This window comes from Mastomys coucha, unplaced genomic scaffold (genome assembly GCF_008632895.1).
Source record: "Mastomys coucha isolate ucsf_1 unplaced genomic scaffold, UCSF_Mcou_1 pScaffold17, whole genome shotgun sequence".
NCBI classification, from domain to species: domain Eukaryota; kingdom Metazoa; phylum Chordata; class Mammalia; order Rodentia; family Muridae; genus Mastomys; species Mastomys coucha.
In genome coordinates, this window is record NW_022196899.1 from 34,446,960 (window position 1) to 34,462,846 (window position 15,887).

Here is a 15,887-nt window from a genome sequence, read left to right on the forward strand (position 1 = left end):
GTCTCTGGTGAGAAGTCTGGTATAATTCTGATAGGCCTGCCTTTATATGTTACTTGACATTTTTCCCTCACTGCCTTTAAAATTCTTTCTTTGTTTAGTGCATTTGGTGCTTTGATTATTATGTGACAGGAGGAATTTCTTTTCTGGTCCAGTCTATTTTGGAGTTCTATAGGTTTCTTGTATGTTCATGGCAAATCTTTCTTTAGGTTAGGAAAGTTTTCTTCTATAATTTTGTTGAAGATATTTACTGGCCCATTACCTTGGGAATCTTCACTCTCTTCTATGCCTATTTTCCTTAGGTTTGGTCTTCTCATTGTGTCCTGGATTTCCTGGATGTTCTGAGTTAGGAGCTTTTTGCTTTTTGCATTTTCTTTGACTGTTGTCAATGTTTACTATGGTGTTTTCTGCCCCTGAGATTCGCTCTTCTATCTCTTGTATTCTGTTGGTGATGCTTGCATCTCTGACTTCTGATTTCTTTCCTAGGTTTTTCTATCTCCAGGGATGTCTCTCTTTCTGATTTCTTTATTGTTTCTATTTCCATTTTTAGATTCTGGATGGTTTTGCTCATTTCCTTCACCTGTTTGTGTTTTCCTGTAGTTCTTTAAGGGATTTTTGTGTTGTTTCCTCTTTAAGAGCTTCTAGCTCTTTACCCATGTTCTCCTGTATTTCTTTGAGGGTGCTCTTTATGTCTTAAAGTCCTGTATCATCATCATGAGAAATGATTTTATATCTGAATCTTGCTTTTCTGGTGTGATGGTGTGTCCAGGACTTGCTATGGTGGGAGTATTGGGTTCTGATGATGCCATGTAACCTTGGTTTGTGTTGATTATATTCTTAAGCTTGCCCAGCACCATCTGGTTATCTCTAGTGCTACCTGCCCTTGCTAGATCTGACTGGAGCCTGTCCTTCCTGTGATCCTGGTTGTGTCAGAACTCCTCAGAGTCAAGCTGTCTCTGGGATCCTGGGATTCTGGAATCCCGTGACCCTGGGCTTGTTAGAGTGCCTGGGAGTGGAGCTTCTTCTGGATGTTGTGGAATTGGCTGCAGAGTTTGCGCCCAAGGTCTGCTCAGACAGACCAGAAGGAACCTGAGCCACTGGGCTGGTAGAGTTCCTGTGTGCCTGGGTTCTGCTGGTCCCAGTTACTCCTAGTACTGGGACAGATGTTGTGTTGGCCTCACCTCTGATCCTGGGTGTGTTAGAGCGCCTGGGAGTGGAGCTTCCTCTGGGTGTTGTGGGAGTGGCTGTGGAGCTTGTGCCCAAGGTCTACTCAAGGTCCTGTTTAAGACTTTTGTTACCAACACTTCCACTAACTTGAGGGGACTGCTTTGAACCTCCAGCAGGCTAAGCTTCCCTCCAGTCCACCATGGTGTGCAATGGACCAGGATACCAGTCTGTAGTCCAATTCCCAACAGTGGTCAGCAGCAGCTGTGAATGGAAGTCCAAGGATCTAGCAGTTGCTCAGTCCCACAAGGCAAGCAGGTGAACCAGAGACTATTTGTATGAGAACATGCACAGAAGGAAAGAGCCAGAGAAAGTGCTCTAGGCTCCCACCTACAGATGCAGACGATATACATATTCTTAATATGGATTTTTCCCTTTGTTTTTCTTGCACCTTAAATTTCCTGTTTTCAAAAATATGTGACTGAAGCTTTAATTTTAAGCTGAGGAGAGTACTAACTTTAAAAAAAGAATTTTATCTTTTTTCTTCATTATTTATATCACACTTGGAAAATGAATGATAAAAGTTAATGGTTTTAAGGACAACCTAAGAGGTCCCTTCAAAGTAGTGTACCTTGTGTGGAGCTAAAGGTGAGAGGCATGTTCAGTGTTGCTGGTTACTGTATGTAAGGAACTAACTCATTTCCACCGTGGCATGACATAGAGATGATGCTAAGAGCACATGCTGTGTGAGTGGGCGACTCTTAGCATGTCAATCTTGGTTGTAGGTGCGGTACCTAGAAGAAGAGCGGCCCTTTGCAATTGAGCAAGTCACGGGGATGTTGCTGGCTAAGCTTAAAGAGACTTCAGAAAATGCCCTCAAGAAGCCAGTGGCTGACTGTGTGATCTCGGTGAGCAACAGTGAATTGGCTAATAAAAAAAGGCTTCTCTTTGTAATTTCTCCCTTTGGCCAGAAAATAATTTATATTGCCTTTTCTCTGTTAAAAGCTGCCTTATTTGGTAAAAACCAGTGTGTTTTTTTATATTTGTGGCTGCTGCCACTGCCACATGTGAGTGTGTTCCTAAGGGACAAGTGAAAAGGCAAAAGCACTTGCCACCAAGACAGAGGACTGAATTTGATCCCCATAATGTGTATGGTGAAAGAGGAGACCTAAGTCCTGAGGCTGTCCTCTAACCTCTGCCTGAGTACCTCCTCCCACATGTGAACACACCACAATCTATATGAAGATATACACTAAATGGATGTAACTTTAAAAAAACTTTTAAAAAGATAATCTTTCTAAATGATTTTAACTTCCCAACTTTAAATACATTAATGTTTTAGGGAAAATTTAAAATTCAAAGTTAGGAATGTGTAGTTACAGGTGGGAATTTGAAGTTACAGATATTCTGTCTCAGGAAAAAGACAGATATTTAAGAATATTTTTCCCCACCATCCCCCCTTTTTTTTAAATTCTTTTTTAAGGACCTTAATATAATATTTATCTACCATAGCTTATCTCTTGAAATCTCATTGAATAATGTTCACTACTTTTATATGTTTTAACTTAATAAGTTAAAGAGTTTCATATCAGAAAAAAGAAATAAGATTATGAACTATTAAGTAAACTTAACCATCAAATATTCTCATTATTTGAATTTGATGGGAAAGAAACATTACAGGTTAGTATTTTACTTTGTAACTATTTATAAATAGCAGTTAATAATGTTTACCATTGACTTTAGTAGTTTTATGTATATTAACATTTAGTAAACCTCAGAGATGTCCCCCATAAGGATACATTCTAGTTTTCATATTGAAAAATAGAAGGTAATTCATTTCCAAGATTGTGCTTGCAATGTTACCACTTTTAATATGTTTAAGACTGGTACAGATGTCCTAATGTCTGTCATAGTTGTAAGCATTATGAGGACAGTTCTAATATGTGAGTTACTGTATCTCTAGTAGCTATAAAAACATGTTTTATAAATTATCCCATGAGTATTATATGAGTCATACATATTTATTTATAGATGTATTTTAGGAGAAGAATACTAATATCCAGGACAAACAAAATATACATCAAATACAATACAACCAAAATAGAAACTGCTGACTTAAAACTTAAACTTACTGAACATGATGTCATGTGCCTTTAATCCCAGACCCAGGAGGCAGAGGCTGGCAAATCTCTGCATTAAAGGCTAGCTTGATCTATATAGTGAATTCTAGGATATCCAACATATATAGTAAAAACCTGTCTAAATAAATTAAAAAAAAACAGCAAACAAATTTTGTAAGTTGGGGCAATGGGATGGCTCAGTGAGCAAAGGCACTTGGCACTCATACCTGATGCCATGCATTCAGCCTCTGACCCATGTGGAGTGGAAGAAAGAGCTGCTTCCACAGGTTGTCCTCTGACCTTTGTACACATGCTTTGGTGTTGTACAACCCCAGCATACATATCCTAGTGGGAGAAAAAGTGAGCTACTTAGATGGAGAATCCCAGCACCCTGACGTCATCAAGGCACTGAGCTATTTTGTACATTGATATGTTTAATAATTATTTTTTTAATTTTGGGCTAAATCAAAGCATTTATCTTGACATAAATGAGTACATATTTTAAGCTTGATGTTAACATTTTAGTTTAAACACATATTTTTGATGGCTATAAAATAGGCTTTTGGGGGGCTGGAGAGATGGCTCAGTGGTTAAGAGCACTGTCTGCTCTTCCGAAGATCCTGAGTTCAACCAGCAACCACATGGTGGCTCACAACCATCCATAATGAGATCTGATGCCCTCTTCTCTGGTGTCGGAAGACAGCTACAGTGTACTTACATATAATAAATCTTTAAAAAAATACGTTTTTCAAAACTTACTACAATATATATTTTCCCTCATTGGAAATGTCACTATTTTAAACACTTGGATTTCATCTTCTATCACAGAAATGAAATTACATTCTGCATAGCATCTTTTCTTATGGGTATGTGTGTGTACCTGCTTGTCTATGTGTGTGCCGTGTGTGTCATGCCATAGAGGCTAAAAAAGGGCCTCTGACTCTTTGGAACTGGAGTTACAGGAAATTCTACCTGATCTGAGTACTGAGAACAGGACTCTTAAAGAACAGTGTGTGCTTTTAACCAATGAGCCATCTCTCCAACCCCTGCATGTCTTTTTTTAAACATAATATACTATTTCATTTCAATAAAGATCTAGCTGAACTTAGCTACATAGGATTCTACTGTATGGATATACTATATTAGATATACCTAATCTCATTTTAGCATAGTCTTAGGGTTTCAGTTTTCCATTATTAAAGATGGACTAGTCTTTTATTTTATAAATTAACTTATTTTTTGAGATGGGTTCTTACTATGTATCCCTAGATGACCTGAAAGTCACTGGCCTCAAACTCATAGAGATCCCTTGCCTCTCCTTCCCAAGTGTTGGGATTAAAGGTGTGTGCACCATGCCTAGGATTAAGATTTTAATAGTCACGCTTTCAGTACTGTATCAAAGTAATGGAGACAGCCTGCATTTGTAACAAAACTAGTTTATTTAGCTCATAGTTTTAAAGGATGAATATTAATAATGGACAATTCTATTAGTTTGTCCTGTAGTGAGGACATTACAGCATCATTGGCAAGAATATGTATGAAGAAAAGATCAGACTGCCACACAAGAATCCAGAAGGAAATGGAGTCCATCATTCCTTTCTAGAGTATACCTCTCAGTTCACTTCAGCATCTTTAGCTAGAGTCTACCTCCACAAGGTCCACACCGAAGGAGCAGCACATGAGCCTTAGAGGCAGCAGTCTAAACCACAGTGAACAGACTAACTCTGGTTCCTTGAGGCAAACAGAACTGGTGTTCCTGCCATACTAACCACATTTGTGTTCACACTCCAAATCCAATCTGTGTGGTGTAGAAAATATTCGATTTAAGAACCCACACTCGCATTTTATATGGATTTAAAGTCACATGTTTTCCTACAGTTACTATTAAGTCTATGGCACTGAGGTGCAGTAACTTATGACTGTTCTTACCAGATCCCGAGCTTTTTCACCGATGCAGAGAGAAGATCTGTGATGGCTGCAGCACAGGTTGCAGGCCTAAACTGTCTGAGGCTGATGAATGAAACCACTGCAGGTTGGTGATGGCTACCTTAAAAAGTTAGCATTTTCTCCCTACAGCTTTTTAAAACTCTTGTATTATTTATAATTTGTTGTTTTTGAAATCAGAATTTTGGCAGAGTTTGAATTCATATTTGAACTTGAAGAATGGTTACTAATATAACTCTTTACGGATGAGTCAGGGAAATAAAACACTAAGCAATATATGAAAAGTTAATGTAGGTTGAATCTATATTTTACCATGCTGTATATTAGAGTACAGGGTAGAAATGACTTTTCTTTGTCTTGTTTTCCAAAGCTGTACAACATTTAACCTAATATTTGTTCTCACACAGTTGCACTGGCATATGGAATTTATAAGCAGGACCTTCCCTCATTAGATGAGAAGCCAAGGAATGTTGTATTTATCGACATGGGACATTCTGCCTATCAGGTCTCTGTTTGTGCTTTTAACAAAGGAAAACTTAAAGTAAGTAGCTCAGTTGCTTTCTTTTTATAACTTTGACGAGTAAAAGCACATAGTATGTAAAGACCTTACCAACTGGGCTGAAAGTCTTATTCTGCCTCTTAAAAACATAACCATCAAGGCAGGGTTAGAGAGATAGCTCAGCAATTAAGAGCACTTGCTACTCTTGCAGAGGACCCAGGTTCAGTTTCTAGCACCCACAGGTGGTCCACAACCACCAGAAACTGGTTGCAGGAGATCTGATGCCCTCTTCTGATTTCTGAGTACATTAGGTATGCACATGATACACAGACATACATGCAGACAAAACATTCATACATAAAGATAAATCTCATTATATATATTCATACATACACACACACACACCAACAACAACAACAACAAACAGAATGACCATCAGCAAGCCTCCTAACTTTCCTTGACCTTAGGTTCTCTTACTGATGAAAACCTCCTAGAAGCTGGTTCTGCTTTGTTTCTTTGTTTAAATGAACCCTAGCACTCACTTCTCAAGTATGAGCAAAGGAGGGAGTTCTAGGAGCATAGGTGACTCAGTGGCAGCTGCACCACGATAAAGCCCACAGCAGTGTAATGACTCACAGAGGCTGCATCCCTGCAACCTGCTGCTCCAGAGATTTGTAAGCTGCTAGGCCTGTGGGAGAGTCCCCTGGAATTTCTGTAGATATGTGATGCTTGGAATGTGTGGCATCTGTCAGTTTCTGTGTGTTATGTATCTGTGCTGTTTTTGTGTCTGTCATCTCTCAGTATGCATAACCTTGTGGTACTACCTTCATAGTACTATAACAAAATCCTTATAATCAGAAAATGAAGGGAAACGGCATTGTTGAAATTATAGGTAGTTTTATATAAGTTGCCTTAATTCTTAGACTCTAGTCTTGAATTTTAACTTAGTAACAAAGGTGGATTTTTCTTTTTTCTTTTTTTCTCTTTCTCTAGCTAACTTTAAGTATGTGTATTCACCTATACTTTTTCATCTGTGAGTCTTGTTGAAGTCTGATAAATGCAGCGGCCCAATGGCCATGATTCTCATTTGAATACACGCATCATTACATGGAAGGATGATTTTGCATTTCATGCTGGGCAGCCCTGGACCCTGTAGATATTCTGTCTTCGTGGAGTCTCTATTGGAAAAATAGCACCACTTGTACTTGCATCCTAGTGTGGTGTCCCCTCTAGAAGAAACTACTGAAGAGCCATGCCTACAGAGGAGTGACTCCCTAATCATGGGATTATGACTTTTTTCTCCCCATTTTTCTCAGAGAGAAGGGTTAGATATCCTGGAGATCTCTGATTTATTGACCTACAGACAGCTGCCCAGCTGCCAGCTCTAGTCTACTGGGAAGGGTGTTATTTTACTCTCATGTGTTTGTTATAAAAGTAAAGTAGGTTTTTAAAAAATTATAACCAAAGGGCTTAAATACTAACCTGGAAATTAACCGATTACATATAATTCTGTAGAGTCACTCTTTGATCTCTTCTTGTATGCTTGGCTCTTGTCTACGCCCTTAGAACTGCTATTTGTTCTTAAATTTCATTTGGGGTTCATATATTAGAGAACCAGTGAATGTAAATTAATGTCCTTATGTCTAGTGTGACATAGCACTGTGTAACAATAGAGCAGGTGGCAAACAGCAGAGAACTAACTGAGCCAGGCACAAAGGATAATGTAACAAGACATTTGTCATCCAGGGATTGGTGGTCTTTTGGCTGACCTTTACTTTCACAATTTTAGAGGGAGTTTTTTGTTTGTTTTTTTATTTTATTTTTTTACTTTTTTGTTTGTGGTGGCTTGAATGCAAGTGGTTCCCAATAGGCTTATATGTTTAAATACTTGCTCTCCATTTGGTGGATCTATTTGGGAAGGCTTAGGAGTTGTGACTTTGTTGGAAGAGGCTTGTCAATTAAGGGTGAGTTTTGAGGTTTCAAAAACCTGTCATTCCCAATTTGTGTGTTCCCTCTCCCCACCCTTTCTCTGCCTCTTCTCACTGCTTCATATTTGTTTGTGAGTCAGAATCTAAGTTCTTACCTATTCCTGGCTACCTGCTGCTAAGGTCCTTGAGATGGTGGCCATGAGCTCTAGCCCCAAATTAAACATTTTCTACATTAAACATTTCCTACATTTCTACATTCAACAGTGTTTGATGACAGGAATAGAGAAGTAAGTAAGATGGAATTTGGTACCAGGAGTGAACTTGCTGGGGCCAGCCCCCGTGGGTCTTCTTTCTTATTCTTGGTTCTTAGGACAGCGAAGATTATTTATTTATTTATTTATTTATTTATTTATTTATTTATTTATTATGGTATAATTTGCTGCTGTAGCTGAGCTGTCTGAGTCCCTTTGAAGCCAGAAAGGCCCTTTGAGGTACTAAACTGCATTCAGTACCTCATCATAAAACAGCGGGGTATTAAGTAAAGGATTAATTGCTAGAGCCTTTTCCATTTTATCCAGATGCCTCTTGCTTGTTAGGCTAGGTGGAAGTTTGGATCACTAAATTTCTATTGAACCAGGAGAAGAGAATCACACTCATAGAAAGAAAGACTTTTACACAAGCAAATATGGATTAAACTCAAATAAATTTATATACAGATTCATGCATACATATTTCAAAACTCTCCATTCGAACCAGTTGGGCCCAGCTTTCATGCAATCTGATAATTACATACTTACACACACACATCCATACTGACATATGTATATAGAGCAAAAGACTTGAGTGTCAGTGCACAAAGAACTCATTCAGCCTAAAAAAGAGAAGTATGTTGTGCGCAGCAAAGCTGAAAGCGGGGAGCCATCTCTGGCTTTGACACAAGAACAGATTTGGTGATTGTCCTGGTGTGTTTTGATCTTGCTTTTGTCCAATATATCCTCACTATGTCTACCTCTTAGAATGGTAATAGTATATTTTGTCCTGTTGTTTTCTAGAAGTATTTAATTTGCTATTTGATTTTCATTTTACAGGAGGTTACACTAAAGAGATTGCCTTGAGTCTCTGAAGAGACTTCAGACTTTTAAACTATGTTAAAAAAAATTGGGAATTTTGATGTTCGATTTAATGCATTTTGCATTATGATATGGCCATAAGCCTATAAGGGCCAGGAAATGGAGTGTGGTAGTTTGAATGAGACTAGCCCTCAAAGGCTCCTGTGTTTAAATAAATGGTCCTCAGCTGGTGGATCTGCTTGGAAAGGATAAGGTGGTATGGCCTTGTTAGGGGTATGTTACTGTTAGCTCTCTCTGCCGTGTGGTTGTGTCTCAACATAAAAGTCCTTAGCTTCTTCTGTAGCACTGTCTCTGCAAGCCTGCTGCCATATTTCCTGCCTTGATGGTCATGGGCTCACCCTCGGAAACTGTGAGCCTCAAGTTAAAGTTGTCCTTTGGATAGTGCCGTGCTCATGGTATTTGGTCATGGCAATAGGAAAATAATGAGAAGACACTGTACTTCAGAAAACTTAGCTATTTCTTTCATTTAAACAGGTATTGGCTACTACCTTTGACCCATATCTGGGTGGCAGGAACTTTGATGAGGCTTTAGTAGACTACTTCTGTGATGAATTCAAGACCAAATATAAGATAAATGTCAAAGAGAATTCTCGGGCCTTGTTGCGGCTGTATCAGGAGTGTGAAAAACTAAAGAAGCTGATGAGTGCAAATGCGTCAGATCTTCCCTTAAACATCGAGTGTTTCATGAATGACCTTGATGTTTCTAGTAAGATGAACAGGTACTATCATGTGCTTTCAGTGGAAGAGTGCTTGTTGATTTTCTGTTTGAGTCATGTTAGGGGGTTTTCCCTAAGTTCTGGTTGCTTTAGAGAGTATGCTCAGCTTTCCTTCTACAAAATAATGATTGTTATTTCATTTTCTCACAGGGCTCAGTTTGAGCAGTTATGTGCTTCCCTCTTGGCCAGAGTTGAACCACCTTTAAAAGCAGTAATGGATCAAGCTAGTAAGTGGAAGTGACAACTTTCTTTTTGTTTTGTTTTGCTTTGTTTTGTATTTTTCACTTTGGAAAGAAATTACAACTCATTCATTCATAGAACAGGACACAAAAAGTTTAGCTTCCTGAGCATTTTTCCTTGCTTGTTATATTGTTTACATCATATAAACCTTCCAACTGTATTTTGGGGTTTTTTTTATGTAATTTCATCAGATTTTGGTAGGAGGGTCTGGAGAGATGGTTCAGTGGTTAAGAGAACCGACTGGTCTAGAGGTCTTGAGTCCAAATTCCAGCAACCACATGGTGGCTCACAACCATCTCTGATGGGATCCGATGCACTCTTCTGGTGTGTCTGAAAACAGCTACAGTGTATTCATATACATAAACTAAATAAAATAAAATCTTTAAAAAGAAAGATTTTGGTAGGAGATTAAACCAGAAATAAGGACATAATTGCTATCTTGAAGATAACTTTAAAAATAGCTTTAATAAGGCCAAATTGTGAAAGTTAGGAAGGTGAGAAACTCTGGAGGGCTTTAGAGCTCCTTAGGAGATTGTTCTGTCCCTGTTGTCACTGCCGTCTGGACCACAGTAGTAGTCTCACACAATGCTATGATTTCCTGTTTCATAATTACTTTTATTTGAATGAACTAGTGTGCACAAATTTTTTAATACTTCTCATTCTTTCACGGAAAAACATTTTACTTCCAGACTTACAACGTGAAGACATAAACAGCATAGAAATTGTGGGAGGGGCCACGCGGATTCCTGCAGTCAAAGAGCAGGTCACTAGGTTCTTTCTGAAAGACATCAGTACCACCCTAAACGCCGATGAAGCCGTTGCCCGAGGATGTGCATTGCAGGTACGGCTGCTTTGTTTGTAGTTTGGACAGTGTCTATGGCAACTCTAAAGAAGCATTTATCTATTCTAATCACCCCATCAATAGGCTAAAAGTAAATTGAAGTTATTCTTGGCAAGTCTGTCTGTCTGTCAGTCTGTCTCTGTCAATCTGTATCTCTCCCTTTCTCCCTTCCCCCATCACACACAACACTGTGTGTATGTGTATGTGTATATATGTACTTGCCTTTGTCTTTTCAAATGCTAGGATTAAAGGCATGCACCATCATGCCTGGTTCAGCTTATATTTTTAAACTGTCATTTTATGAAAACTGAATTCTTGAGATTATGTTCATATGTTATAGTTCTTTGGAAATTTAAAGCTGTTTTTAGATTAGTTTTTTTGTAAAATTACGTAAAATACTTGGGCTCTTTTAAAGTTTCATTTGTCATTATCAAAATGTAGCAAAATTTAAAATCTTAACAATTTTTACTGTAAAGACATTTCTAATCAATTTAATTATTGTTTCCCTAGAATATGAATTGTACTTGCTCATTTAAGTGCATTTCTTACTTTCAGTGTGCGATTCTCTCACCAGCATTTAAAGTACGTGAATTTTCCATAACAGACCTTGTTCCCTACTCAGTCACATTAAGGTGGAAGACTTCTTTTGAAGAAGGGACTGGGTAAGTTATTTTTACATTTTTCATTATATTTTACCATAAATCTTTAGCCAAACAGATCTGCTTTTTCTAAATTATAGGAATGTATGCTTCTTAAAATTCTGTTAAATACACTAAAATAGTACTAGAGAAAAGAGACATGACATTTGCAAGTCATGATGAGCATATTCACATTAACCTCCGTTGAAAAAATGCCTCCATAAGATCAAGCTGTGGGCCAACCTGCAGAGCAGAGGTTCTCAACCTACTACTGGTCAAGGTCCCTTTGGTAGCCAAATGACCCTTTCGCAGGAGGCACTTAAACATCAGAGAAGTAGGTATTTACATTGTGATTAATAACAGTAGCAAAATTACAGTTATGAAGTCACACTGAAAATAATTTTATGGTTGGAGTCACCACAACATGAGGAACTGTATTAAAAGGTCGCAGCATTAGGAAGGTCCTGCCTTCCTTTGATGATAAACTGTGAGGTAGAAGTGTAAGCTGAATAAAACCCTTTCTTCCTCAATTTGCTTTTTGGCCATAGTGTTTTATTGCAGCAATAGAAACCCCAACTAAGACACAGTTCTATATGAATGCATTTCAGAGCCTATGGATAACTCAGTTTAATCTCAGACTAAGCCAAGAACTGTTCTGTTTCAGTTAAATGTATAAGTAAGAAAACATTTCCAAATATAAGAGAACTAAACTAGAAAGCATGTGTGGCAGTGAATATAGTAAGACGGAAGAAAATATTAGTAAGCACCTGAAACTAGGAAGAAAAGTTTGTATGTGTATCTTAAATCCTTTGTGACTGAGGTAATACAATGATGTTACATAATAAATAGCCATAATCAATAGCCATAAACATTCCTGTTACATTCTAAGTAATAGAGATCACTGCAAATTTAAATTTTCCTGTTCTACAAGGATGAAAAGACTATGAGCAGGCATAAGCTGAACAATTGGAACACACAGACACTTTCCCTTTAGGAAGTGCACACTGATGTATTTGAAATAGTAACATATTGTATCACGTTCAATTTGTTTAGTAAAGAATGCACAGATCGACTATGTGCATTAAAATGACAAGGCAAATAGGGTAAAGGGCAGGAGCAAGCAAGGCTTTGTGACTGATACACTGACACTCTGTCCTTTCTTGTGTCTGTACCCTTTTGTAAATTTAAATTTAAATTTATTTCCAAATAAATGTACTTAATGGGGGCTATAATTCAAAGGGCTGTGTATGGCAAGTGTTTGAGAGTTAATAAGGCAGGGCCTGGCCCTTCCTACATACGACCTCACAATATGCATATTCCCTGGTAATTTTTTCTCTTAGTGTACAGTGATCAGTTACATTAGACATTCAGAAAGCCTTAAATTGTCAACTTGTTGAAAATAGAAAAGTCTGTAGCTGTTTTTTCTTACGTTTGTTCATTTTTTTGCAATCGCTGCTCATGCACTGAGGGTGAAGTGTGTTCTGACTTGGTTCCTGCAGCTGTTGATTAAGTGATCTTTCCCCTGTGCTGTAGAGAGTGTGAAGTCTTCTCCAAGAACCACCCAGCCCCGTTCTCAAAGGTCATAACCTTCCACAAGAAGGAGCCGTTCGAGCTAGAAGCCTTTTATACTAATCTGCATGAAGTGCCTTATCCTGATCCAAGAATTGGTAAGACAACAACAGAATTTAGTGTTTAACCTTTACATATATAGACTGAAGTAAGCAAAAATTAACATTCCATTTAAATTAGCCTTGTATTTTAAGGAAGTCTGTACTTTTTATAGCTGTGAACTTTTTATGCTTAGTTTATATCTAGAAAATAGCATGTTTGGATTGTCCTCATTTGTTTTGACATCTGTATTTTTGTTAGTGCACTACATTCATTGTACAAGATGACAGGATTCATTGTGACATTTTTATTCAGAGGTGTGTGTGTGTGTGTGTGTGTTTGCATACACTCGTGTGCGTGCAGGGTGCTGTGGTCATACTCCCATCATCCGCTCTTGCTCTCTTTCTACCACCCCTCATCCTCTTCCCAAGCAGCTATCCTTCTGTTCTCCTTAACCCTGTATTCTAAGTGCTCTCATTGGCCTGAAAGATTTGGTCAAGGTTGTTTAATGAAAAACACTTTTAGTCAAATTGTATTGTGTTATTAACATGACTGCATGAAACTGTATTGTGGGGTGATATGAAAGAGCAAATAGGGAAATGTGATGTCCATTTTATGTTTATTTTTAAGTGAGGCTATATAAAACATGTTATAATATTTAAAATAAAATTTTAATCTATTTCTGTATTGATAGGCTGAAAATGAGAAAGCACATTAGAATGCAGTGGAAGTTAGTGCAGGTTATGCTGGTTTTGATGGCTGCTACAAGTCTACAGCTAGATGGCTTTGCAGCAGCAATTTAGTGTCATCATTGGGAGCTAGAGTTCTGAGCTGAGCTATAGAAAGCGTGTTTCCTATAGGGCTCCAAAGGAGGGATCCACTTAGGTCCCTTTCCTTGCTCTGTAGATGGTATTCTCTCTTGTCACATGCTTCTCTTTCCTAAATATCTCCTGCTGATAAAGAAACCAATCTTCAATTTAATATCCTCTTAAAAACAAACAAACAGAAAACCCAGAAAGCCATCTACTATCTACTATCACTAAATACCATCACCATGTGAGATATTTTGTGAGGCATGATTAGAGTGAGTATTGGGGGTACAACCCAACTTGTAAAAATACAAGCCAGACTTGAAGGATCATAGGAAAATTATGTGTATGTGTATGGTTTTCAAATTCAGAAAATAGACTTTATTGTTTTGGCTTTTAATTATAAGTTAATCTAAGTCATTTATTAGCTTTTGTATCAAATTTTCCCTAGTTTAAAATCCCAGTTCTTTGTTTGGCAAGATGTAGGATTAAGGCATTTGTCACCAAGCCTGAAGACCTGAGTTCAATCTCCCAGATGACTGCCTTAGTAGAAAAAGAGAAGCAACTCCTGAAAGTTGTCCTCTGATCCCCACACTTGATAGTGGCATTTATATCTGTGCATAGTCACATGATAAATATATAAATAACATCAAAATAACATTTTCCTAGCAAACTAATATATAAATCTTAACAGCAGCTTGAAAATGCTATAAATAGGATGATCTGAGCAAAGCATGGCAGTCATCCAGAACTGAATCATATTTTTTGCATATATCTTAAAGATGATGATTAAGTTTCTAAAGCCTTTAATGAGTTTAATCTAAGGTTCATATACTGATCAAAGCTTTTTTTCTTTAAGGAAACTTCACTATTCAGAATGTTTTCCCTCAGTCTGATGGTGATAGTTCTAAAGTAAAAGTTAAAGTTCGTATTAACATCCATGGAATCTTCAGTGTGGCCAGTGCATCAGTGATTGAGAAGCAGAATCTGGAAGGTGACCATAATGAAGCCCCTATGGAAACAGAAGCTCCTAAGAATGAAGGCAAAGAGGATGTGGTAGGTAGAAACCATGTCTGTTGGGGTCCTCTTACCAGGGATCTTGACAGCACCTTAATTCCCAAGGGTTAGCCTTGGGGTTTCTTCTGTAGGGCCTCATCTTTATAACCATACTAAGGAAGACTTTTAATGTTAGTATAGTCTGTACTGTCTATATTGTAATGCATTTCTGAGGGGGCAAGGCATCTTTAATAGCTTATATGGAACATGTGAGTTTAAAATCCATTCATTGCTTAAAGGTTTTAAAGTGTGTATTTTATTTATAACTAGATAAAACAACTTGGATGTTCTTTTTAGATAGGATCACACTATGTATACCAGGTGGCTTCAAACTCATAGGTATCCATGTGCCGCTGCCTCCTGGCATTCTGGGATTAAAGACATGCTTCTTTTTTTTTTTTTTTTTTTTTTTTTTTTTTTGGTTTTTCGAGACAGGGTTTCTCTGTGTAGCCCTGGCTGTCCTGGAACTCACTCTGTAGACCAGGCTGGCCTCGAACTCAGAAATCTGCCTGCCTCTGCCTCCCAAGTGCTGGGATTAAAGGCGTGCGCCACCACTGCCCGGCAAAGACATGCTTCTTAACTAGTTTCTTATACATTTCTTTTCAGGGTTTAGTTATAGGGTATTTGTGACAGTTCAACAAAGGGATATGCTAAGTGTCCGGTGACATTCAAAGGCAGATTTATGAGTACTAAATTTACTGCTGATACTGCAGAGGAAGGAGTACTATAGGGAACTGTCGAGACAGGGCCACCTGCTACCCATGCTGTTCTCAAACCTCTATGTAGTTGAGGCCAAACTCAAGCATTTTTAATCTAATAGAATAGCTTTTATCAAGATAAATATAGTTCTTGCTAAATGAAATATCCAACTTCCCAAAAGGGGAAATCTTTAGATCCTCTTGCTTCCATCTTTAGACAGCTGGGATTACAGGTGTGCACCTCTGCCCTTGTGCCCAGCTCCAGAGAGCTTCATTTATTCACTTGAAGAAAATGTTTACCTTTTTATATATACAATTTGTATGTTATTGTCAATTGCATTTATAAAGTATTTTTGGTTTTGGGGTTTTTTTTGTTTGTTTTGTTTTATTTTCAAAACAGGTCATACTGTGTAGCCCTGGCTGACCTGGCACCCACTCTGTCAGTCAGGCTGGCCTTTAACTCTGCCTCTCTGAGCATGTACATGCACAAACACCACAC

At 38.0% G+C, this 15,887-nt stretch overlaps 1 protein-coding gene across 2 annotated transcripts in view; it reads left to right on the forward strand.

Annotated features, from left to right (window-relative positions):
- Hspa4l (heat shock protein family A (Hsp70) member 4 like) overlaps positions 1-15,887 on the forward strand; it is a 47,886-nt gene that overhangs the window by 13,860 nt on the left and 18,139 nt on the right. For both annotated transcript variants that reach the window (XM_031376680.1, XM_031376681.1), the window contains exons 5-13: positions 1,947-2,069; positions 5,214-5,313; positions 5,633-5,766; positions 9,257-9,501; positions 9,649-9,725; positions 10,428-10,579; positions 11,135-11,241; positions 12,751-12,884; positions 14,494-14,690. In XM_031376680.1, the coding sequence (XP_031232540.1) occupies positions 1,947-2,069; positions 5,214-5,313; positions 5,633-5,766; positions 9,257-9,501; positions 9,649-9,725; positions 10,428-10,579; positions 11,135-11,241; positions 12,751-12,884; positions 14,494-14,690 (1,269 nt within the window). The remainder of the gene's footprint in view (positions 1-1,946; positions 2,070-5,213; positions 5,314-5,632; positions 5,767-9,256; positions 9,502-9,648; positions 9,726-10,427; positions 10,580-11,134; positions 11,242-12,750; positions 12,885-14,493; positions 14,691-15,887) is intronic.